The sequence below is a fragment of the Colobus angolensis genome, unplaced genomic scaffold, assembly GCF_000951035.1.
Source record: "Colobus angolensis palliatus isolate OR3802 unplaced genomic scaffold, Cang.pa_1.0 Scaffold452, whole genome shotgun sequence".
In the NCBI taxonomy this organism is placed as follows: Eukaryota; Metazoa; Chordata; class Mammalia; order Primates; family Cercopithecidae; genus Colobus; species Colobus angolensis.
This window is the reverse complement of record NW_012117955.1, coordinates 172,703-196,189: the sequence shown is the minus strand read 5'-3', so window position 1 is coordinate 196,189 and position 23,487 is coordinate 172,703. Positions and strand designations below refer to the sequence as shown.

The 23,487-nt window shown below is 41.0% G+C and overlaps 1 protein-coding gene across 3 annotated transcripts; it reads right to left on the bottom strand.

Moving 5' to 3' along the window:
- Positions 1-454: 454 nt before the first annotated feature.
- On the bottom strand, positions 455-20,034 carry ZNF287 (zinc finger protein 287). 3 transcript variants are annotated; one of them, XM_011957954.1, is made up of 7 exons: positions 19,774-20,020; positions 18,862-18,933; positions 18,149-18,749; positions 17,348-17,445; positions 14,229-14,355; positions 12,996-13,082; positions 1,528-3,571 (listed from the first exon to the last, which is right to left on the bottom strand). In XM_011957954.1, the coding sequence occupies exons 3-7, from the start codon at positions 18,549-18,551 to the stop codon at positions 2,001-2,003; spliced, it is 2,286 nt and encodes a 761-aa protein (XP_011813344.1). In that variant the 5' UTR covers positions 18,552-18,749; positions 18,862-18,933; positions 19,774-20,020; the 3' UTR covers positions 1,528-2,000. The 3 variants fall into 3 exon arrangements, with proteins under 3 accessions (XP_011813342.1, XP_011813344.1, XP_011813343.1); XM_011957952.1 differs by lacking the exon at positions 18,862-18,933 and having other exon boundaries at positions 455-3,571; positions 19,774-20,034; XM_011957953.1 differs by lacking the exon at positions 18,862-18,933 and having other exon boundaries at positions 19,572-19,991.
- Between the last annotated feature and the right edge of the window lie 3,453 nt (positions 20,035-23,487).

Sequence of the window (23,487 nt, the reverse complement as noted above, 5' to 3'; positions counted from 1 at the left end):
TTTCTTTGATATATGCATAAGTAAAAAAAGTATTTTTAGTTATGCCAACTTTCACTCCATGCCAGTCAATTCTACTTTTTATACTGAAACCAAATTTATATAATTTATTCATTAATTCAACCATGTATTGACTATGCACTATTATGCAAGGGACTGGAGAAACAAATATGAGCACAATGAAATCTCAGTTCTCAGAATATGGCCTTATATTCTGGTAGTGGAATGCTGTAAATATGAAATACAATAGTATTTTTATCTATTTCTATTTGCATTTCTGCCCGTTTTCCTTTTATGTTTAAGACCCACAAATCCAGTTATCATTGTTTAATGATTACTGCATCAATGCTTTTGCCAATTAAATTTTTTCCTGACATGTTAAGAGTAACCTCTATTTTACTTGCATGTATGAAGGAGTGTCAGGCTTCCAATTATTCCTTAAAAATCAGTCACTTTGTTTTTAGTTTCTTCTAATATCCAGGCTGAATTCTTTTTTATTTAGCCACTCATTTCATAGGCAAAGCAAGTCCAATTACATTTCACGTTATAACAATTATCTATGTATTTTTTTCCTCACTCCATTAAAATTTCACCTTTTTCCCTGACCCACATTCTGCAGTGAACTCAAATCTATTTTCCATTATTTATTTTTTCTCACATTATTTATATAGCTACACTATTATTTCCACTTCCTTCTCTTGGAATGTAGGTAGCATTTGGCAACCCATTTTAGCAGGTTGCTTATGCTCATCCCATGACAAAATATCACATCCTCACTCTCTCATTGCTCTGGAAATCTTTCTGTTGTGTAAACCACCTGTGAATTTCAGCACTGTAACAAGCCTTGAAAGGATCCAATTAGGAAGTCTGGGACCTAAGCATAGTAGACACTCAAGAAATGTGTTTAAGTGGAAGAAAGGAACTTTCCATAGTAAAACAGTCACAGAGAAATCTAAAGTATAAATTTAGGAGTCAGGTAAAAAAAAATGCAAACTGTATACCTTATACCTACTTTTTTCCTTCAGGATGACCTTGAATGTCAAAACCTAGTAAAATCAAGGCTAATGTGCATTAAAAATTCATTTAAGCTTGGAGCATTTAATTTTTGCCTGTTTAAATCTCTACACATCTAATGTTATATACACATTAGTTTCTATCATATCTTTTATTAAGCTTCTCTTTAATATTTCGATATGTGAGGGAAGGTGTAACCAAACAGTGGTCACATAGAAATCTTTAAAATACTTTCAACTGTTTTTTTCAAACCTACTGGCTCCATATGGCAGTTATGGCATAACAGGAGAAGGGGAAGTAAAACAGGGAAGGGAGTCCTTTACATGTTTTAAGGCTTCAAAGCTGGGAGTAAAAGGCCTGAAAGCAGCTTTCTCTTTTCTGTAATTTTAAGATCACTCTCTAGTGTGAAATCTCTACTTGATGGACACCTTCCCAAGTTACATTCATAAGGCCTCATCAGGATGTACAGTTGACCCTTGAACAACACGTTTGAACTGTACAGATCCACGTATACTGGAATTTTTTTTTTCAACTGAACAGAGTCTGAAAGCACATTATTCAGGGATGGGAAACCTGTGTAGATGTAGGGTTTTTCATATACACAGGTTCCACCAGACTGACCGTGCAACTTGAGTATGGGTAGATTTTGGTATACATGGGTGGTCCTGGAACCAATCCCCCGAGTATACGGAGGGATGACTGTACTTGAAATAGAGTTGATGAGTTATGTTTCTGAACACCCTTCACAGGGTTTCTTTCTGTAATGAATTAAACTCATATCAAATAAAAGTTAAGAAGTCAAGTTTCCTTCTTAAATTTCACATTAAATCTAAATAGGTTATATCCCTACCACTACTTCTGATACTTCTGCTGAGTGGTATCTAACATATTGCACTTCTTCGGATTTCTTCTGAAAATTTTGACACACAGAAAGCACAAAATAAAATTGAAATGAAGTTGTAAAACCTAATTGAAGTTTCCCTTATCCATTAATTACGATGTTTGGCACCTGTATGAACACGCTGATGCTGAATAAGGTTTGTACTCTGGGTGAAGGTTTTACCACATATACGACATGCATAGGGTTTCTCTCCTGTGTGAATTCTCTGGTGTTGAATAAGGCATGTTCTCTGGCTAAAATCCTTATCACATTCATTACATTTATAGGGTCTCTCTCCAGTATGAGTTCTCTGATGTTGATTAAGTGATGAGGAATAAATGAAAGCTTTCCCACATTCATTACATTTATAGGGTTTCTCTCCAGTATGAATCCTTTGATGCTGAGTAAGATTTGCACCTTGTCTATATGCTTTCCCACATATATTGCATTTAAAGGGTTTTTCTCCATTATGAATCCTCTGATGTTGAGTAAGGTGCACACTCTGGCTGAATGCTTTCCCACACACACTGCATTTATATGGTTTCTCTCCAGTATGTGTTCTATGATGTTGAGTAAGATTTGCACTCTGGCTGAAGGCTTTCCCACATATATTACATATATAGGATTTCTCTCCAGTGTGAGTGGTTTGATGTTGAATAAGGGTTGAGGAATGAGCAAAGGCTTTTCCACATTCATTACATTTATAACACTTCTCTCCAGAATGAATTCTCTGATGTCGAATAAGGTAAGTACTCTGACTAAACACTTTCCAACATTCATTGCATTTATATGGTTTCTTCCCAGTATGTATTTTTTGATGCTGAAGAAGGTGTGTACTCTGACTGAAAGTCTTCCCACATTCATTGCATATATAAGGTTTTTCTCCAGTATGAACTCTCTGATGATTAATCAGTGATGAACTGTGACTGAAGGTTTTACCACATTCCAAGCATTTATATGGTTTCTCTCCAGTATGTGTCCTTTGATGGATGGTAAGGTGTGCACGCTGACTAAAGTCTTTCCCACAGTCATCACACTTATAGGGTTTCTCTCCAGTATGAATTCTCTGATGTATAGTAAGGTGTGCACGCTGGCTGAAGGCTTTACCACACTGGTGGCATTCATATGGTTTTTCTCCAGTGTGCATTCTCTGATGTGCAATGAGGGATGAAATATGCCTAAACTCTTTCCCACATTCTTCACATTCATACGATTTCTCTTTGGCATGGGTACTTTGGTGTTTCAGGAGGGATGGGTATTTCCTAAATTTTTTCCCACACACATTACACTTGTAAGGCTTCTCTCCAGGAAGTATTTTCCTATGTACAATACCATATGAGACATGATTGAAGGTTGCCCTGCCTTCATTATACACAGAAGTTTTATTATCTAATTGGGTATCAAACTGTACAATTAGGTTTGAATGCTTTTCAAAATTATTTCTATATATATCATATTTACTAAGACATTCTTCTGTAGGATCATCTTCTTGTGAAAGGACTGACTTCAAACTGAAACCTCTTTCATTAGTGTGAAATTTCCAGAAGCCACCTGTTGCTCGCCTCTGTAATCTATCATTGTAGTCATATGAGTCTTCTAATTTGATGGTCTGGGTTTCTTCATTTGTGAGTTTAGACATATCCTCCACTGGAGTACATGCTTGGGCTTTAGTTTCCCATTCTGAAATTAAAAAAATATAAAAAATCTTCATTTATTTTGAGAGAGGAAACTGCCAAAATAGAAACAAAATAATAAACATAGATAAAATGCCCAAAGAGAACAACAGCTCTGAAAATGTCATCATCATGGTCTTTCAAATTTGGGAAAGGAGACAAAAAGGGCAAAAAAACGGGAGACTAAGTTGTTGAAAACAGACAGGTTCTTCATATTCAGCATGGACACAGAGGGAATAAAACAGATTAAGTCAGGTGACAGAGCTAAGAGAAGCCAAAATAGTGATAACACTGTGTGAGATAACTTGGGATGGCCTCATGGATTAATTTATGTAATGGGTTCATAAAGTAGACATGCTGACTCTCATCACTGTCTCTTCCAATCTGCTCTGCACAATCCACATAATATTCCTAAAGCAATTTCACCAAGTGCTTTCTATGCTCAAATATCTCTAGTAAATCTCCCATAGCCTAAAACAATGGTTTTCAAGGTAGTCTTCCCACTAGCAGCATAAGCATCACTATCATCAAGAAATGTGTTAACATTATTGGGTCTCACCCAGACATACTGAATCAGAAACTCTGGCGGTAGAGCTGAGTAATCTGTTTTATTAAACCCAGCAGTTTTGCTACATACCAAAGTTTAAGGACTAGTGGCTTAAAGTATAAAAGTGAAAAAGTTTAAAATACCTCCACTTGGCATTCAATCCCAGAATAACTAAGCCCTTTCTATTCTACTCTGTCTCCTACTACAACTCATGTTCAGCTTAATTTAAAGTTATCCGCTACTTTTTTTTTTTCTTTTTTTGGAGACAGATTCTGTGCCATCTTGGCTTACTGTAATCTCTGCCTCCCAGGTTCACGTAATTCTCGTGCCTCAGACTCCTGAATAGCTGGGATTACAGGCAGGAACCACCATGCCCAGCTAATTTTTGTATTTTTAATAGAGACACGGTTTCACCATGTTGGCCAGGCTGGCCTCAAACTCCTGGCCTCAGGTGGTCTGCCTGCCTCAGCCTCCCAAAGTGCTAGGGTTACAGGTATGGGCTGCCATACCCGGCCTAAAGTTATCCACTACGCTTCATAATCTTCTCTAGATGCCATGCTAATCCTAGACTCTAGGCCTTCTCTTATGATGCCTTCTCTCCACCTATTAAAAAAGATGTTTATAGTCCAACTCATATTTCTCTCTATAATGCTTCTTTGAATTTAAAATACAGATTAGAGGCCAAGCTCTGTGGCTTTCTCCTGTAATCCCAGCACTCTGGGAGGCCACGGCAGGTGGATCACTTGAGGTCAGGAGTTTGAGACCAGCCTGGCCATCATGGCGAAATTCTATCTCTACTAAAAATAGAAAAATTTAGACAGTTGTGGTGGTGTGCGCCTGTAGTCCCAGCTACCTGGGAGGCTGAGGCATGAGAATTGCTTGAGCCTGGGAGGTGGAGGTTGCAGTGAGCCATGATCGCCCCACTGCACTCTAGCCTGGATGATAGAGCAAGATCCTGTCTCCAAAAAAATAAAATAAAATATAGATTAGGTTGAATCATATAGGAAATTGCCTTTTTTTATAGGTCAAAATGGCTGAATGTCAGCAACCCTATATGGTTCAACCTAATATAGTACTGGGCTCATGACAGAACTTGGCTTTATATGAGTACAGTCACGGACTGCTTAACAATGAGGATACATTCTGAGAAATGTGGTGTTGGGTGAATTTCATCCCTGTGTGAGCATCATAGGGTATACTTATATGAACCTAGATGATATATATATATTTTCTTTTTTTAAACATGGAAAGCTAAATGTACCAGCACTATTACTGAATATCAATAATTTCCCCTACTTGATCTGCAATACAAATATCAAGTGCTTATATATCAGGCTTCTATATATGCTCCATTGTTGTCTTACGGGACCACTGTCATACATGCAGTTTGTTGTTGACCAGAACATCACTATGCAGCACATGACTGTAATTCACAATTCTGTACATTTCTTATATTTCCAACCTAGGTGCAAATTCTGGAAAGAGTTTATCCTTCTTACACATTTCCTTTAGAAAATGGCCCAAGACTCTGGATATGGTGGGGACTCAACTGAAATGGTAAAATAAATGACATTAACATGTAAAAAGGTGAACTCAAATCAAAGTGTACACAGATGTGCATGCATAGACATAACCAAACACACACACACACACACACACACACACACACACACACCAAACCAAACCAAACCAAAAAGGTTGACCCTCAATCTAACCTGGCTGTAATAAGGCAGTCAAATATGTATTTGTTGGTGCCTATTATGTTTCTTGTATAATTATTTAACACAAAATTTAAGTTACAACCTCTATCCTTTGAAACCAGGTGGGAAACATATAACTTGCAAATATCAAGAATTACATAATTTAATCAAATATGGAATTTATAATATAGCAAAAATGGTACTAAATACTTCAGAAACTTTCTAAGAGGCAAATCACAGTGTACCTTTACAAATATATCTATTCAACTGAGTAATATGCAGTGACTGAAAATGACAGCTACATCATCAGTAAGGGACTAGTTATTAATAGAATAAGGGATAACAGAATATTGATAACTGATAATTAGGTAGGTCTAGGTACATTGACATGAAAAGGTGTACAGGATACATTAAGTGAAAAAAAAAAAGCAGATGTATAAAAAAAATAGAGCAACATCCTAGCTGTGTAAAGATATGCTATTTGTGTTACAGACAGACAGACAGACACACACACACCCCCACACACCCCCACACGTAATCTAAGGGGAGAAGGTCCTGGTCATTACTGAGGAGAGAGGTACACTTAATATTTGCTTCCTTGTACTGCTTGAATTTACAAACTACTTTTTTTACTTTTATTCAAATACAAAATCATAGTTTATATAAGAAAATGTTTAGGAGTAATGTTAAATGAAAAAAGAGTATCATAACAAGCATGAAAACACATCAGAAGTGGAAAAAGATTACCAAAATGCTAATAATGATATTATAGGTTTTCTTTTCTAGTTTCTAATTTTCAATAAATCTGCTATATTACTTTTGTTGCTATTTATTACAAGTAGTTATATTCCATTCCAGTAGGTGTAGCAAAATAAAAAGTAATAAAAAAAGAAATATAGAAAATAGTTATATTACTTTTATGAAATAAAAAAATTTATAAACCAACTTTCTCAAACCAGGATTTGTTATTCCCCTCCCCAGAAGAAAATGAGAATGTGGATGGACTGTACAAGTAGGTGTGTATACACACAAAAAAGAGATAATATCAGAAGCTGAATTCAACTTCTATGTAATCAGTATCAGTCTATGACAGATTGTACATACAACTGAAAAGTACTAAATTTATAATAACAAACTTAAAGTGAAAGACTGAATAATGACCAGGAATAAATTGCTACTATAAACACACTTTTTTTTTTGATATGGAGTTTTGCTTTTGTTGCCCAGGTTGGAGTGCAATGGTGTGATCTCGGCTCACTGCAACCTCCACCTCCTGGGTTCAAGCAATTCTCTTGCCTCAGCCTCCTGAGTAGCTGAGATTACAGGCATGTGCCACTATGCCTGGCTAATTTTGTATTTTTAGTAGACAGGGTTTCTCCACGTTGGTCAGGCTGGTCTTGAACTCCTGACCTCAGGTGATCCACCTGCCTCAGCCTCTCAAAGTGCTGGGATTACAGGCATGAGTCACTGCGCCCGGCTGATAAACGCACATTTTTAAACAAATTAGTTTACCAAAACTTCTGAAACAGATAACATTAAGCAGGGTTTAAATACATGTTTATCACTAAAACCAGAAAGGATTGGTTAGAAGTGTCATCTGTTGGTTAATAAGGACAAACAGTGGTATAATATTTCTAAACAGAGGAGATTAATGTTGACTCAGGTAATCAAGGAAAGCTTCAGTGGGGGAAGTGTGATTTGAAATGAGCCTCAAAGAATGGCAAAGTACTGTATAAACATAAAGAACTATAAACCATAAAATATAAACATAAAGAACTATAAAAGATCTGAGACAGTAATGGCCATCAAACCAATACTACTATTCTGTTTGTTAATTATCAAAGTTTCCATTTCCTGAAGTGTGACTAACCTACTTCCTGAAGTACCCTAACCAAAGGTAGATTCAACTTACTATATATCTCTCAGCTGGCAAAAAAGCAAAATCCTCACAGGCCAAAAATTAAGTAAAAGCAGGAAGGCAAGAAGTCAGTAATAGCTGAAGGTGACTGCCTGAGATAGCTTTTCAATCATGTTTGATGACCTTAAGCTTCCATTTTGAGGGTACAAGGGATTCTGGCGCTAGAAGACAAAGGCTGGGTCCCAGTCAAGAAGCGGAGGCTGACAGGAGTCCCTTGAACAGAGGACTACACACTATGTAAGAACAGGCTAGGCTAAAAAAACAAAACCCCAAAACCTCACCTCTACAGAAGGAAAAAAGGAACTGTCTTTCTCAGTCTTGGTGCTCTTTGGAGGGAGGAAAATCCCCCCTCTCCAAATGCATAACCATACATTGCTCTTTCTTGAATATTCAGAGCCCAAATTTGTGCTCTCTGATGATCTAAAAAACTCTTCATGTTGAGAAGTGACTTCAGACTGCAAGTATCTCCCAGAAGACTATCCTGTCTCTAATTCAGGCTTATTTCCATTATACTGTATATGTTTTCTCAGTGCCTAGAGTGTGCAGAATGTGTTCCTCAGAGAATTTAGTGTGCTGTAGGTGTATTTTGTATTTTGCCAACTAAGGCATATAAGGCCATAAATTATAGAGAATAATTAGCTTTTAAAGTTTAGGACCCTTAAAGTACCTAATGACCAAAGTTAGTTTTTTTAAAAAGTGAAACAATTCACTCTAAGGTAGCATTTTTTTTTTTTTTTTTTTTTTGAGACAGACTATTACTCTGTCACCCAGTGGGAATGCAGTGGTGCGACCTTGGCTCACTGCAGCCTTGATCTCCTGGGCTCAAGTTATCCTCTCACTTCAGTCTCCCTGAAGCTGGGACTATAGTCATGAATCACCACAATCAGTTAATTAAAAAAATTTTTTTTAGTAGAGACAGGTCTCACTATGTTGCCCAGGGTGGTCTCAAATTCCTGAGTTCAAGCGATCTGCCTGCCTCAGCCTCCCAAAGTGTTGGGGTTACAGGTGTGAGCCACTGTGCCTGGCCGTATCATATCTGTCATTATTGTTTAATTCACTGTTGTATACTAGCATCCATATTGGTGGACATATAAGAAGTCAGTGTCTTAGATTTAAAAAATGTAATAATGGCTGGGTGCCATGGCTCACACCTGTAATCTCAGCACTGGATTGCTTGAGCCCAGAAATTGGGCCCAGAAATTGAGACCAGTCTGGGAAACATGGCAAGACCCTGCTCTGCAAAAAATACAAAAATTATCTGGGCATGGTGGCACGCACCTGTACTCCCAGCTGAGGTGGAAGGATCGCTTGAATGCAGGAGATGGAGGTTGCAGTGAGCCATGGTCATACCATTGCACTCCAGCTTGGGTGACAGAGTGACACTCTGTCTCAACAACACAATAAAATAAAATAAAATAATAAAATAAAAAAATGGAATAACAACGCAAGATGCAACAATATACATAGTATACTTCTTTCGTATACAAAAGAAGATAATATATTAATAATTTATTTTTGCAAAGAGAAACATAGGAAGGATACACCAGAAACTGATGATCATGGTTACCTATAGGGAGTAGGTGGAAAGAGAGCAGAAGGAAAGGAAATGTATACCTTTCTATATAGTTTTTGAGTTATCAGCCATGTTACTGTTTTTGCATACTCAAAAATGTAAATTAAAAATAATTTTAAAAAGCAAGAAAACACTATCCTTAGTGGTATATATTCTAAGGACAAAAAGGACTTTAAAGAAATCTTGAACTTTCTAGACTGTTTGTTATAGTGATGTAAATTTGAAACTATTTTTGTGTGTAACATATGATACAGCAAATAAGTAAATATACTGATGTTGGAAACTAGGTTATTCACTGCATGAGAAAGGAGATACAAAATGGAAAATTGGATTATATAAAATGGAATATCCTTGTGGTGTTAGATTTGAATTGGAGTTTAAGTATGAACTCCTGACTTAAAAGAACTAACACACACGTACACATACATACACACACACAAACACACACATACTTCCTAGCTCTATCCACTGAACAGCAGCAATGATACATTAAATGTGTGTATAACACATAACAGTAGCAATGATTCATTAAACAGTGAATACACTTATGGCCCCAGATCTTGGTTTCTAAGTACCATTCCCTACTAAAATGAATCAGGATTCCTTGGAGAAATCCCAAGTCTAAGGTGAGCATAAGGTGAGCCTAAAGAACATCTGGTTGTGCCAGAAAGCAAGGAAATGGATGAAGACTAATTGGGACATGTCAAAAAGATGCTGGACTTTGTTTGATGCTAGAGTGCCCAAATTTGGGACAATTGAGCATCAAAAACACAAAACAAAATGTAAAAACTGGAATTAATGGACTAATAATACATAAATATACATACATATATATATATTTTTCCTTTTTCTTTTTTGAAATGAAGTCTCGCTCTGTTGCCCAGGCTGGAGTGCAGTGCCACAATCTTGGCTCACTGCAATCTCCACCTCCCGAGTTCAAGCAATTCTCCTTCCTCAGCCTCCCGAGTAGCTGGGACTACAGGCACGCACCACCATGCTCAGCTAATTTTTGTATTATTATTATTATTTTTTTAGTAGAGACAGGGTTTTACCGTGTTGGCCAGGCTGGTCTCAAAATCCTGACCTCAAGTGATCCACCTACCTTGGCCTCCTAAAGTGCTGGGATTACAGGAGTGAGCCACCATGCCTGGCCAACTAATAATATATTGAATTTTTTAAATTTCCATTAGTCCACAGTGGTATATACATAAAAATAGCGTGGGGGAGGGAGAACTATTCTTTTTTGTTTTTTTTTGAGATGGAGTCTAGCTCTGTTGCCCAGGCTGGAGTGCAGTGGCACAATCTTGGCTTACTGCAACATCCGCCTCCTGGGTTAAAGTGATTCTCCTGTCTCAGCCTCCCAAGTAGCTGGGATTACAGGCACCCGCCATCACACCCAGGTGATTTTTGTATTTTCAGTAGATACAGAGTTTCACTGTGTTGGCCAGGCTGGTCTCGAACTCCTGACTTCGTAATCCGCCCACCTTGGCCTCCTAAAGTGCTGGGATTACAAGCATACCCAGCTGAAAGAGCTATTCTTTAATGAAGAATGCTATTAATCATTTAGAAAAGATGACTGAATTAGAAAATCACCATTTTGCAGCTGGGCATGGTGGCTCACACCTGTAATCTCAGCACTTTGGGAGGCCAAGGCAGGAGGATCACCTGAAGTCAGGAGTTTGAGACCAGCCTGGCCAACATGGTGACACCCTGTCTCTACTAAAAATACAAAAACTAGCTGGGTGTGGTGGCACATGCTTCTAATCCCAGCTACTGTGGAAGCTGAGGCAGGAGAATTGCTTGAACCCAGGAGGCAGAGGTTGCAGTGAGAGGAGATCACGCCATTGCACTCCAGCCTGGGCAATAAGAGTGAAACTCCATCTCAAAAACAACAAAAACGAAAATAACCATTTTGCAACCAGCAATATAACAATGCAAAGATCATCAAATGGATGCTAAAAATTTTAAGTAAAAGATTATCGAGGAATAGTCATGTGACCTCAAAGTATCACTCCACAGATTACTTATTAAATCACAAATAATACACCTTTAAAAAGGAGAGATCCTGTAGACACCACCTTAACCAAACTGAGCATCATCAATGATGAGATGAATTACCATTATGTATCTCCTGAGGAAATGCAATGGAAGATACACATCACCTTTCAAATATTCTTGGTAAAATCTTTAAACTGACTAATCTTTAGGAAACAATGAGGCAAATCTAAACTGTAGGTCATTAAAAAAACTGGCTTGGATCCTTTAAAAAATGTCAATATCATGAAAGACTTTTTTTTAAAAAAGAAAAAAGGCTGGGGAACATTTCTCTATTAAAAGGTACTAAAGATAGGAGATAAACAAGTGGAACATGTGATTCCTGACTGGATCCTGTACTGGGGAGAAAGATATCTATAAAGGATGTTTTTGGGATAGTTGGGAAAATCTGAATATTTGACTATACCTTTGATGACACTATTATATAAATGTTAAATATCTAGAGTGAGAGAATGGTATCATGCTTATGTAGAAGAATGTTCATGTTCTTAGAAGGTATTTAGGGGTTGTCATGATGTCTATTAAAATGGCTCAGTGCAAAAACCTTTGTACAGAGATAGAGCAAAAGTGGCTAAATGATGATAATTAGTGATTCCAAGTAGACAGTACATAAGTGATTAATGTAATGTGCCTGTGTAGGTTTGAAATTGTTTAAAATGAAGTTACTGTGGAGGGAATAAGCAAGGAGTGAGAATGAAAAAGTCCATGAATAAGGAACAAGTTCAATAATAAAAATATGATGCAGATATAAAAAAAGAAATGAGGAAGCTCTTTACATACTCATTTGGAAGACTTTTCAAGATATACTTTTAAGTTAAAAAAGCAAGGTACAAAACAGTATGTATAGTATGCTACCATTCATATTAAAAATGGAGAAAAACTATTTTTATATTGACTTTACATGCAAAAAACCCAAAGCAAAATAAACATCTCTAACAATTGTTTATCGCCACACTTTTATCTTGGAGACAACAGTTGTTCAAACTTTATTACCTGACTTCTACTTATGTGGGAGGACAGACTTCTACAGGAAAACAGTGGTTCATGGACATGCTCTAATGACAGCGGTCACATGCTAGGGAGATGTAGGAACTGGGTGAATGTGGTATTCAGGTGGGTAATTTATATACATATTTATATATATATTTTGCTTTATACATTTTTTAAAATTGTGAATCTTGTGAATATATTATCTTTTTAAGTAATTAGAAAATAAAAAAGGGATGATTTAGAAAAGTGAAGGCAGAGGGATGTAGGGATTTGTCAGTGAACAGAATAAAAGAAACTCAAAAAGGTTTAACATTTAAGTTTTTAGGGGGCATTCATGCATGTTTAAATCTAGAGGAAGGGGAACATGGCATAATGAAAGCCCTAGACAGAGCCCTAAGAGATGGGACCTAGAGGTCATGTAGAAGGAAAAAATGAGAAGAGACATGGGAAAAGTGTGTTAATAGTGATCTTAGGAAGCTCTTCCTGAAGAGGCCTCTGTAAGGAAGCAACACCAAACAGCTCAGTGTTCTTCACAGGCTAGAAAGCCTTTGCAAAAAGTGACCTGGTCATATTTAAAATGCATATCTCACTACACTTAGGATACAGATTCTTAAATGCAAAGAAGCTCATGTGCTTTCTGTTTCTCACCTGGACTAGGGCCTTCTAAAATTTCTTTTATCACCATCCATGGTTCTTCCAACATGGGAATCACAGTTGGTCTGTACACTGTAAGTCCTGTTCAGGAGGAATATAATGAATTTTATCCTGGAGATAAACAGTTGCTCGAAGTTTTATTACCAGACTTCTACCTATCTGAGAGAACAGACCTCTGTAGGAGAACAATAGTTCACGGACATGATCTATTTTTCATTTTATTTTTTGAGACGGAGTCTCGCTGTGTTGCCCAGGCTGGACTGCAGTGGCGTGATCTCAGCTCACTGCAAGCTCCGCCTTCTGGGTTCACGCCATTCTCCTGCTTCTGCTTCCCGAGTAGCTGGGACTACGGGCCCCCGCCACCACACCCGGCTTTTTTGTATTTTTAGTAGAGATGGGGTTTCACCCTGTGTTGGCCAGGCTGGTCTCGAACTCCTGACCTCAAGTGGCGTGATCTCAGCTCACTGCAAGCTCCGCCTTCTGGGTTCACGCCATTCTCCTGCCTCTGCTTCCCGAGTAGCTGGGACTACGGGCCCCCGCCACCACACCCGGCTTTTTTGTATTTTTAGTTAGACTAAGTCTTGCTCTGTTGCCCAGGCTGAATGCAGTGGCGTGATCTCAGCTCACTGCAAGCTCCGCCTCCCGGGTTCACGCCATTCTCCTGCCTCAGCCTCCCGAGTAGCTGGGACTACGGGCCCCCGCCACTTCGCCTGGCTAGTTTTTTTTTTTTTTAGTAGAGATGGGGTTTCACCCTGTTAGCCAGGATGGTCTTGATCTCCTGACCTTGTGATCCACCTGCCTTGGCCTCCCAAAGTGCTGGGATTACAGGCATGAGCCACCATGCCCGGCCCATGGACATGATCTAATAAGAGAATTAGGCTGTTGGTTGTTATCCTTTTCAGAGACAGGATAACAATTTCCTGCCATTTAAGAGGATATGTGAAGGAAGAAACCTTCTCTTAGAGTAGCAAAGGCTCGGCAAGGCAGCATCAGGTGGCGGCACTATGAAGCTGTGCATCAGTTGCCAATGTTCTCTCACTTAAAACCTTTCATTTGGGAAACGGGAGTAAAACAGTCACTCTTGTGCTTGAATGAGATAAGAACATTTATTTCTAGACCCCATTTTTAGCCAAGCATGTATGAGGGCCAACCCATTTTTAACAACGGGTGTAAGAAAGAGACCCGGGGGGACAGGCTGAGAGGAGGAGGGGTATAGATGATCCTTACCCAGAGAAACCATGTTCCAATAGTTCTGTAGTGTCACAGTCTTGTATAATTCCTTCTGCACAGGACGCATTAACTCCCAGTCCTCCTGGGTGATGTCTACAGCCACATCTTTGAATGTCATCGATTCCTAAAATATCAAATGTAACTTAACTCAGTTCAAGAACTAATGGCAAAGGGGCACTGATAACACTGGGTTTATGTATGCTGGGGGAGTGTCACAGAATTTTAAGCTTTAGTAGGATCCTAGAAGTTGTCTAGTCAAAACCCTTTCCCGACATATGGACAGCCCCACAGCATCTCTCCATGACCCTAAACGGAAGTTTGAAAATAGATCAGAATTTATTTTCACTTGGCACTCGTGCATGCATTGGTGGCAGCTCCATTTTACAAAGAAAAAGTTTATTATTAATATTTTTAAAAGAGACAGGGTCCACTCTGTTGCATGTGCTGGACTAGTGCATGCATTGGTGGCAGCTCCATTTTTAAAAGGAAAAGGTTTATTATTATTTTTTAAAAGAGACAGGGTCTCGCCTGGTCACCTGGGCTGGAGTGCAATGGTCCAATCATTGTTCACTGCAGCCCCGAACTCCTGGGCAGAAATGATCCTCTCACCTCACCCTCCCGAGTAGATGGGACCACAGGCACACACCACCACAGTTGGCTAATTTTTAAATTTGTTTGTAGAGATGATGGGGTTTTGCTGTGCTGCCCAGGCTGGTCTCAAACTCCTGAACTCAAGTGATCCTTCACCTCAGCTCCCCAAAGTGTTAGGATTACAGAGGTGATCCACCATGCCTGACTTGAGTTTTAAATTTTAAACACAGATGACACAGAGTTGAATGGTTTTGCTTTTCAAGCTATGCTTTAAGAATAAATCCAACATATTATAATTAAAATGTTAAGATATTTTTATGTGTTCTATGGTTAAATTCAGTCTTTCTTTTTTTTTTTTTTTTTTGAGGCGGAGTCTCGCTCTGTCGCCCGGACTGGAGTGCAGTGGCCGGATCTCAGCTCACTGCAAGCTCCGCCTCCCGGGTTTAGGCCATTCTCCTGCCTCAGCCTCCCGAGTAGCTGAGACTACAGGCGCCCGCCACCTCGCCCGGCTAGTTTTTGTATTTTTAGTAGAGACGGGGTTTCACCGTGTTAGCCAGGATGGTCTCGATCTCCTTACCTTGTGATCCGCCCGTCTCGGCCTCCCAAAGTGCTGGGATTACAGGCTTGAGCCACCGCGCCCGGCCAAATTCAGTCTTTCTTTTAAAAAATGTAGCAGATACCAATAATCACTGTGTTGAACTGCTGCACTGTTAAATACATTTCACAATCTGGTAAGGTTAGTGCCTTTCTTGTTTGCTCTTCTTTTGTTAAAAAGATAGTATTATCTTACATGTTTCTTTTTTCTTTTGCTTTTTTTGAGACAGAGTCTTGCCCTGTTGCCCAGGCTGAAGTGCAGTGACCTCCCGAGTAGCTGGGATTACAGGTGCAAGCCAGCATGCCCAGCTAATTTTTGTATTTTTAGTAGAGACAGGGTTTTGCCATGTTGGCCAGGCTGGTCTCCAAACTCCTGACCTCAGGTGATCCAGCTGCCTCTGCCTCCCAAAGTGCTGGGATGACAGGTGTGAGCCACTGCGCCTGGCCACGTGTTTATTTTTGCATATAATTGTCAGTATCTTTAAAAAAATTATTGGATTATCATACCTATAATCCCAACACTTTGGGAAGCCAAGGCAGGAGGATCACTTTGAGGCCAGAAGTTTAAGACCAGCCTGGGCAACTTAGTGAGATCCTATCTCTTAAAAATTTTTTTCTTTTAAATCATATTGGGATTTAAAACTTGTATTAAGTTTATAACTTAGGGAGAACTGGTGACTTTATAATATTTAAGGTTTCTTTCATGTTCCACAAAATATTAGACATGAAAGTACTGCAATATTTATACTATGCTTAGTTTTAGATATTTTAAATTTTTTGGGGGGTGTGATACTGGAAGCATTTTTTTCATTTTATCATTTATCTCATTTTTATGTGTATATGTTGATATATATATATGTATATATGTGATTAATTTTTGCATGTCATTTTCTGTAGTCATTTTATCCAGTTTTTCTATTAGTGTTTCTAACAGTTTTTTCCTTGATTTTGTTAGGTTTTCCAGGTAAATGTTCACATCATCAATGAATAATCATTTTAACTTGGTTACCAAAGGCTTTCCAATTTCACAAAGACCAATTATATTTTTACAGTAAATCTTTCTCTTAAGGTAGCTTGAATTATTCTTTAAAATAATACAGACTCATGGCCAGGTGCGGTGGCTCACACCTGTAATCCCAGCACTTTGGGAGGCCAACGCGGGTGGATCACCTGAGGTCAGGAGTTCAAGACCAGCGTGGCCAACATGGCGAATCCCTGTCTCTACTAAAAATACAAAAATTAGGCAGGCATGCTGGTGCGCATCTGGTAACCCCAGCTACTCCAGAGGCTGTGGCATGAGAATCACTTGAACCCAGGAGGTAGAGGTTGCAGTGGACCAAGGTGGCACCACTGCACTTCAGCCTGGGCAACAAAGTGCGACTCTGTCTCAAAAAATATATATAAATTCATGATCAACAATAATATGACAGAATGCATGGCCTTTAACTACTTGTTAATGAGGAAAAATAATAGTAACAATCATCTATTAATTGTTTAATTGTAATCCAGGCTAACTACAAGTCTCATAATATTTAATACTCACAATCTAAGAAGTAAATTCTATTTATGAGAGTAGAATAACTCAGGCTAAGAGAGGTTAAGTATCTTGTCCCAAACTGCAGTTCCAATGGTAGAGCCGGGAACCAAAACCTAAATCCATCTGGCTGTGGAGGTCAATCTCGTATCCTCTATGTGATATTGCTGACAAAGTCAAAGTAAGGAAAGACATATCAAGGGAAGGCAATGGAAGCCCCTTTTCTTTATAGTACATTCACCTACCTTAACAGACCAAGATAACATATAGGAGCGAAACTGGAGCTTAAGTCCTTGATAGAGCTTCTGGGGGCACAGTAGTTATAGGGCCAGGTCAGAAAATGTCCTCACACACTAACAAGGCATCTTAAAAAATCAGAAAAGACAGTCACACTCACTTTGGTCACCAAGTCATTTAGCCATCCTGCCTGGAAAGCATGTTTTCCTCTGGGGTCTTCCTCTGGGGTATCTTGGGAAAGGGTAGAGTTTTGAGGAGCTAGAGAAGAGAAAGAGGTCACAAGGGAGATTAGTCCTTTTTGAATAGACTAGGAAACCCCTCACCAAATAGATGCCTACACTTTCTTAAATTGAGAAGTAAGAAGGAAATCAAAAACAGCACTCCTACTTCAAAGCATCAGACGAAAGGGCCAATGACTTGTCCTAAGACATCAAAATAGACTTCAAAAACAAGCTTGCTCTAAAAATCTTAAAAAGTATGAACAAAATTCACATTTTAACTAAATCCTTACAGGATATTAATTTTGTGAGTTATCTCTTAATAAGGGAATATTCTCTAGACCCTTTCTTCCTTTTTTGGAAGTATTTTATTGTAAAATTCAATTCACAAAGCAAATGATTTATTAGTAGAATGGTGCAAACCTCTGCAGGCACTTTCTGAGGGCTCACACAGTGGTAATTTGGTTATGTCTGGTCATTCTTTCAAGACATTTTTCCTGGGGGTTTAGATAATGTGTGTTTGCTCCCAAGCAATCTGGAAGGAGAACACCATGGATGGAGCTCATGTTAAAGCCTTGTTCTCACTCACTAACCTTTGTTCTCCCCAGTTTCTTTCTTTTTAAAAAATGCATCCTGGACCTCTCAGTGTTCTCCCCAATTTCTTTAAAGGAGCTGCTCAGATGTGCTAGTTGTCTTCTTTAACCACCCAGGGATTCCTCCCCTCTCTGCTCTGTGATTCTCACCTTCCTCTTCTAGAATCTGAGTCAAATCCTCCACCAGAGTCACTGCTTCCTCGCTGCTCTCTGGATACTGGGACTTTACCCAAGTCCTAACCTCACCAGGCAGGATGGTCAGGAATTGCTCCAGCACCAGCAGCTCCAAAATTTGTTCCTTTGAATGAATCTCAGGTCTCAGCCACTTAAGGCAGAGCTCTCGGAGTTGACTCAATGCCTTTCGAGGACCAGCCAGGTCTGGGTATGGAAAATTCCTAAAATTCTGTCGACAGGTCTCAGTGTCACGCAAGAATCTCGAAGTAAGGATTTCCTTTTCAACATTGTAGGGTCCACTCTGAGCCTTGTCTGACTTCCACCTTAGAAGGATTTGGGAACGTGAAGAATTGTTCATCCGCTTGCTTGAGGCTAACATTGCTACAGACAGGAGAGTCAATCTGGCAATATTCTTTATTTCTCCAGTAGTGAGCCAACTGCTTGAAGTCTCATGCTAGAGTCACAAGGACACTATATCAAAGGCTGCTGCAGCCGAGGGCAGAACAGAATCAAGGTAGAGTTAGCAGCCTTAGTGACAAATTCTGAGCCCAAAACTTGCAGGGATGGATAAAAGACCCTGAAACACAAGCATGGACCACAAGGTCAAGAATCCCTGGTGTACTCTACTATACATATATACACACAGAAACAGACTCGCAGTGTGCATAGATGAACACGCGTAGCTTTACCTTGTCTTCCTCCCCTATATCCTTAGACTTGTAAGGGAACTGCAATCTGCTTGGGGTTGGTGGGGGATGGTGCTGCTATTAAAAAGGTAGTGTCAGAGGCAATGACTCAAAGAATCTAAGCAAAACGACAGATTAAACCTCTAACCTGTTGAAACAAAAATTAAACATTTTTATAGAGAAAATAGTTTCACTATTTTAGTCACTGATGTTACAGAACCTGTAATGACTGAACTGGCTCTCAACAATAACAGAGCAAATCTGTTACTTGGAAGAAACGAGGAGAATTTCTTCTTAATACAGTGCTCAAGGTTCCCAAGGAAACTGTCAGGGGAAAGGGCGAGCCATTTGTCTGCTTTGCATGTTAATGCCAGCCGATTCTAGCCTTTCACTATCAGAGGGCTGGGAAGACCAGCGGGTTGGACTGGAAAAGAGTGAAGAGGTTGGTGTGACTTGAAGTCCTTTAAGTGCTTCTACAGGAGACAGTTCTTTAAGGATATATTCGAAACAAGGATTCTCGAAGGAAACCTTAGAACCGGCCTGATCTGGAGGAGAACCGACACCACCTGTCCCCAGGCTCCAGCTTCGAGCCCTTCTCAGGCACAGTCGTGCTGCCAAAGACAACTGTTTACAAGGCCCTGCAGAGAAGATGCGACAGCCTTGCCTTGCCTCCTGTCGCCTCCCCTTCCCGGCCAAGTCCCTCTGCCTCTTACTCCTCTTCAGCCGCAGGGTCGAGGGCGAGGGCAGCGGGGGAGTCGGGGACCCTGCGACGCGCAACGCTGGGACTGGGCCCACAGCAGCCTCCACCCCGTCTTTGCCCTCCCGCAGGCCACGAGCACGGGAGCCCGCGCGTGGACGGGCTCGGGCTGTCACTGACCGCGCGGACACTCGCGCGCTGCGCCCGGACATCAATACCTGTCGCTGGGACCCGGCCGACGGGCAGCCGTAGCGGCCCTAAGGCCACAGGCAACAATGGCGACGCTGGCACAGGCGCCTGCGTGGCGGGCTCAGTACTGAGCGGCAGCGGGTCCTCGGGCTCCGCCAGTTCCCTTCCCTGCAAAGCACAGCGTGTCCCGGCCAAGAGCTGCACGTTCCAGCCCGGTCCTGAGAAGCCCGGCCCAGAAGCCTCGGCGCCTCTGCCTCGCCGCGACCTCGCCTCGGCGTCACTGCGCATGTGCACCAAGAGAACGCTGCGCGCCCGCAGAGCCAATCGGAGCCCGAGTTTCGGCCTCCCCCTCCCGCGCCTCTGGCCCTGGACCTGTCTCCATGGCAACCTCCTCCACCCATCGCTCTGACTTGCTTGTGAGCCTGCGAGGTTCCGAAAGGAACTTCAAAGTTTCCCCGGGCAGACGCAGGTCTGGTAGACGTCTTAGAGGCCAGGGAGGTGCCAGTAGCTGGAGGAGCGCAGGCAGTTGAAGCCCCGCGCCAATTAACCAGAGAAAACCGGGTGCCAGATTTCCTAGAGGAAGAATGGGCAGGGAAGATGTGGGTCTGAAGGCAGAAAGGCTTAACGTGCGGTTTCGGGCTTTACTGTCCATACATATTAACTGTTAAAGGTTCTCATTTCCTCCTCAGTAATTTGATTCTGAGACTTTCAGATTGGGGAAAAAAACCCATGTTATTTCTTTCTTTCCTTTTCTTTTTTCTTTTGAGACGGAGTCTCGCTCTGTCCGCCAGGCTGGAGTGCAATGGTGCGAGCTTGGCTCACTGCAACCTCCGCCTCCTGGGCTCAAGCGATTCTCCTGTTTCAGCCTCCCCGAGTAGCTGTTATTTCTAAGAGACACAAACAAAAATACATAAAACACTGTAAAAATAAAATAACAGAAAAACATATTCAAGGTGTTCCCGTTATCTACTGTTCTATTAACAAACTATCCCAAAACTTAGTGGTTTTGAAGAACAATCACCTTATTATGCTCAAAAATTTCGTGGTGAGGAATTTGAAAGGGGAACCGAGTGGGTGGGCCTTTGCCTCATTATGTGTGTAGCCTCCGTTGGGATGATTTGATGGCTGGGAGGGACCGCTTCCAAGATGGCTTTTCCACTCACATGTCTACTGCTTGGGAGGAGCTGGGCTAAAATATGAGCTTGGCTTGTATTTGACCAGAGGGCCTCATTGTGGTCTGTCCAGTATAAAGGACTGAGGCAGCTGGACTTATTACATGGTGGCTCTGGGCTCCAAGAGTGAGCATTCCAGTAAACAAGAGAGAAGCGCCATGGCCAATTATAACATGGCCTTGGAAGTCACCTAGCACCAATTTTGTCAGACTCTTGGTCAAAGCAGTCACAAACCTACACAGAATCAAATGGAGGCAGAATCCTGTGGGGCTGGGGGAGGACTGTCAAAGAGTCTTAATATCACGACACCAGGAAAATTTTAACAAAAAGAAAGTTGGGCCAGGCGTGGTGGCTCACGCCTGTAATCCCAGCAGTTTGGGAGGCTGAGGCGGGTGGATCACCTGAAGTCAGGAGTTTGAGACCAGCCTGGCCAACATGGTGAAACCCCGTCTCTACTGAAAGTACAAAAATTAGCCTGGCATGGTGGCGCACGCCTGTAATCCCAGCTACCCAGGAGGCTGAGGCAGGAGAATCGCTTGAACTTGGGAAGCGGAGGTTGCAGTGAGCTGACATCGTGCCACTGCACTCCATATACTCCAGCCTGGGTGACAAGAGCCCGACTTCATCTCAAAAAAAAAAAAAAAAGAAAAGAAAAGAAACGGGGAGTGTGATGGTCTTTTGATGTGTCAACTTGACTAGGCTACAAGTATCTTGCTATTCAAGTTAACACGAATCTAGGTGTTGCTGTAAAGGCATTTTGTAGATGAGATTGAAGCCCATGAACCCAGTTGGACTAAGTAGTATGGGAGATTATCCTCGACAATTTGGGTGGGCCTGATTCAATCAGTTAAAAGGCCTTCAAAAAAGAACTGAGGTTTCCCTGATGCAGAAGAAACTCCATCAGCATACCACAGCTTCCAGCCTGCCCTTCCTGATGGGGTGCTCTTAGGGACTTTGGACTCGTCTAGTCACCCCCTCAATTGAGTAAGCCAACTCCTTGCCACAGGTATCTTAAATATCTACTGGTTCCACTTTTCTGGTTGAACCCTGACTGATACACATAATGATTCTAATATCTGATAAGCTAGAATTTGAGAAGATCACAAGGGAATAAGAGTGTTTGATGGAAAAGACATATTTATCATAAATATACAGTCTGTCCCTAACAATAAGGCCTCAAAATCATGATGTTGGGAGGAAGACATAACCAACAACTGAAGCTGGAAATTTAATACACCCTGTAGTGCACACTGTGGTGCTGCCAGGATCCTCCTTCAGGGTTGAGGCATCCATCCCAGCAGCTGCTGGGTGAGTGGCTGCTGATGGCTCACAGCTAAATACTTCCTTGGGAGTTGTCCTAACTGCAGGGGGCTGCCTCTCACAAGTCACATCTTCTCCCTGGGGGAAGTCCATATCCAAAGAGTGCTCAGTGCAGGCCTCCAAGACCTGGCCCCCTGTCTTCAACTTGCAGCCTCTATAAAGGGCCATCTTGGATTAAGAGTTCCCTGTGAGACCAACTGAGGCCTCTGTTGCAATCACACAGCATTTAAACCTATTACTCTATCCAATTCTCCTTATATCACTCCTGTGCAGGCATTTTTCTAGAGAACACTACCTAGTAATTACCTTGTATACAATTCTCCATCTCAGAATCTATTTTTAGGGAATCTGCCTTGCAGATTCCCTAAAATTGGTACCAGCAGTTGTTCCAAGAACGCAAACTCTAAAATGGAATCTTTCTCTTTCTGAGGCGGAGTCTTGCTCTGTTGCCCAGGCTGGAGTGTAGTGGTGCAATCTTGGCTTACTGCAACCTTCGCCTCCTGGGTTCAAGCAATTCTCCCTGCCTCAGCCTCCCAAGTGGCTGGGATTATAGGCACCCGCCACCACACCCGGCTAACTTTTGTATTTTTTAGTAGACACCGGGTTTCGCCATGTTGTCCAGGCTGGTCTTGAACTCCTGACCTCAGGTGATCTGCCCACCTTGGCCTCCCAAAGTGCTGGGATTCAAGGAATGAGCCATAAAATGGAGTTTTGAAACTGAGTTACCTGCCACCTTGCTGACAATGAGGGAGGGCCCTATGACTTGTGATTGACAGAGTAATGATAGCATATGTCAGGTTGTAGCAATATGATTGTTAAAATTGTCAGTGGTGTTGAACTGGGGTGGAATATTGACATAAGGGAATGCACTGGTGGGTGCTATATCTCAGATCTTTATAATGTTGGGGGAAGTGGTAATTCTAGAGATGATGGAATTGAATGACTATTACCGGGAGCTATTGACAATGAAAGGCTGATGGTGATTAGTGACAAATTTAAGGGAAAATGTGAGCATCAGAAGACTTCTTGAAACCGTATAGCAAAACAGCTGAGAATCAGGCCCTAACTTCAGCTAAGATTGAATTCTAAATCCCAGCAAGTTTGCTATGCCAAGGTCAGGATCCTGCTGGGAAAGAAGTAGAACTCTGAGATTTGGAATGGGAACATTTTGATTTATGCATGCAAACACCTTCAAACACCAATCACTCTGAATTTCTTGGGCTTGCTAAAGTGGCCCACTCCTCCAAGTCT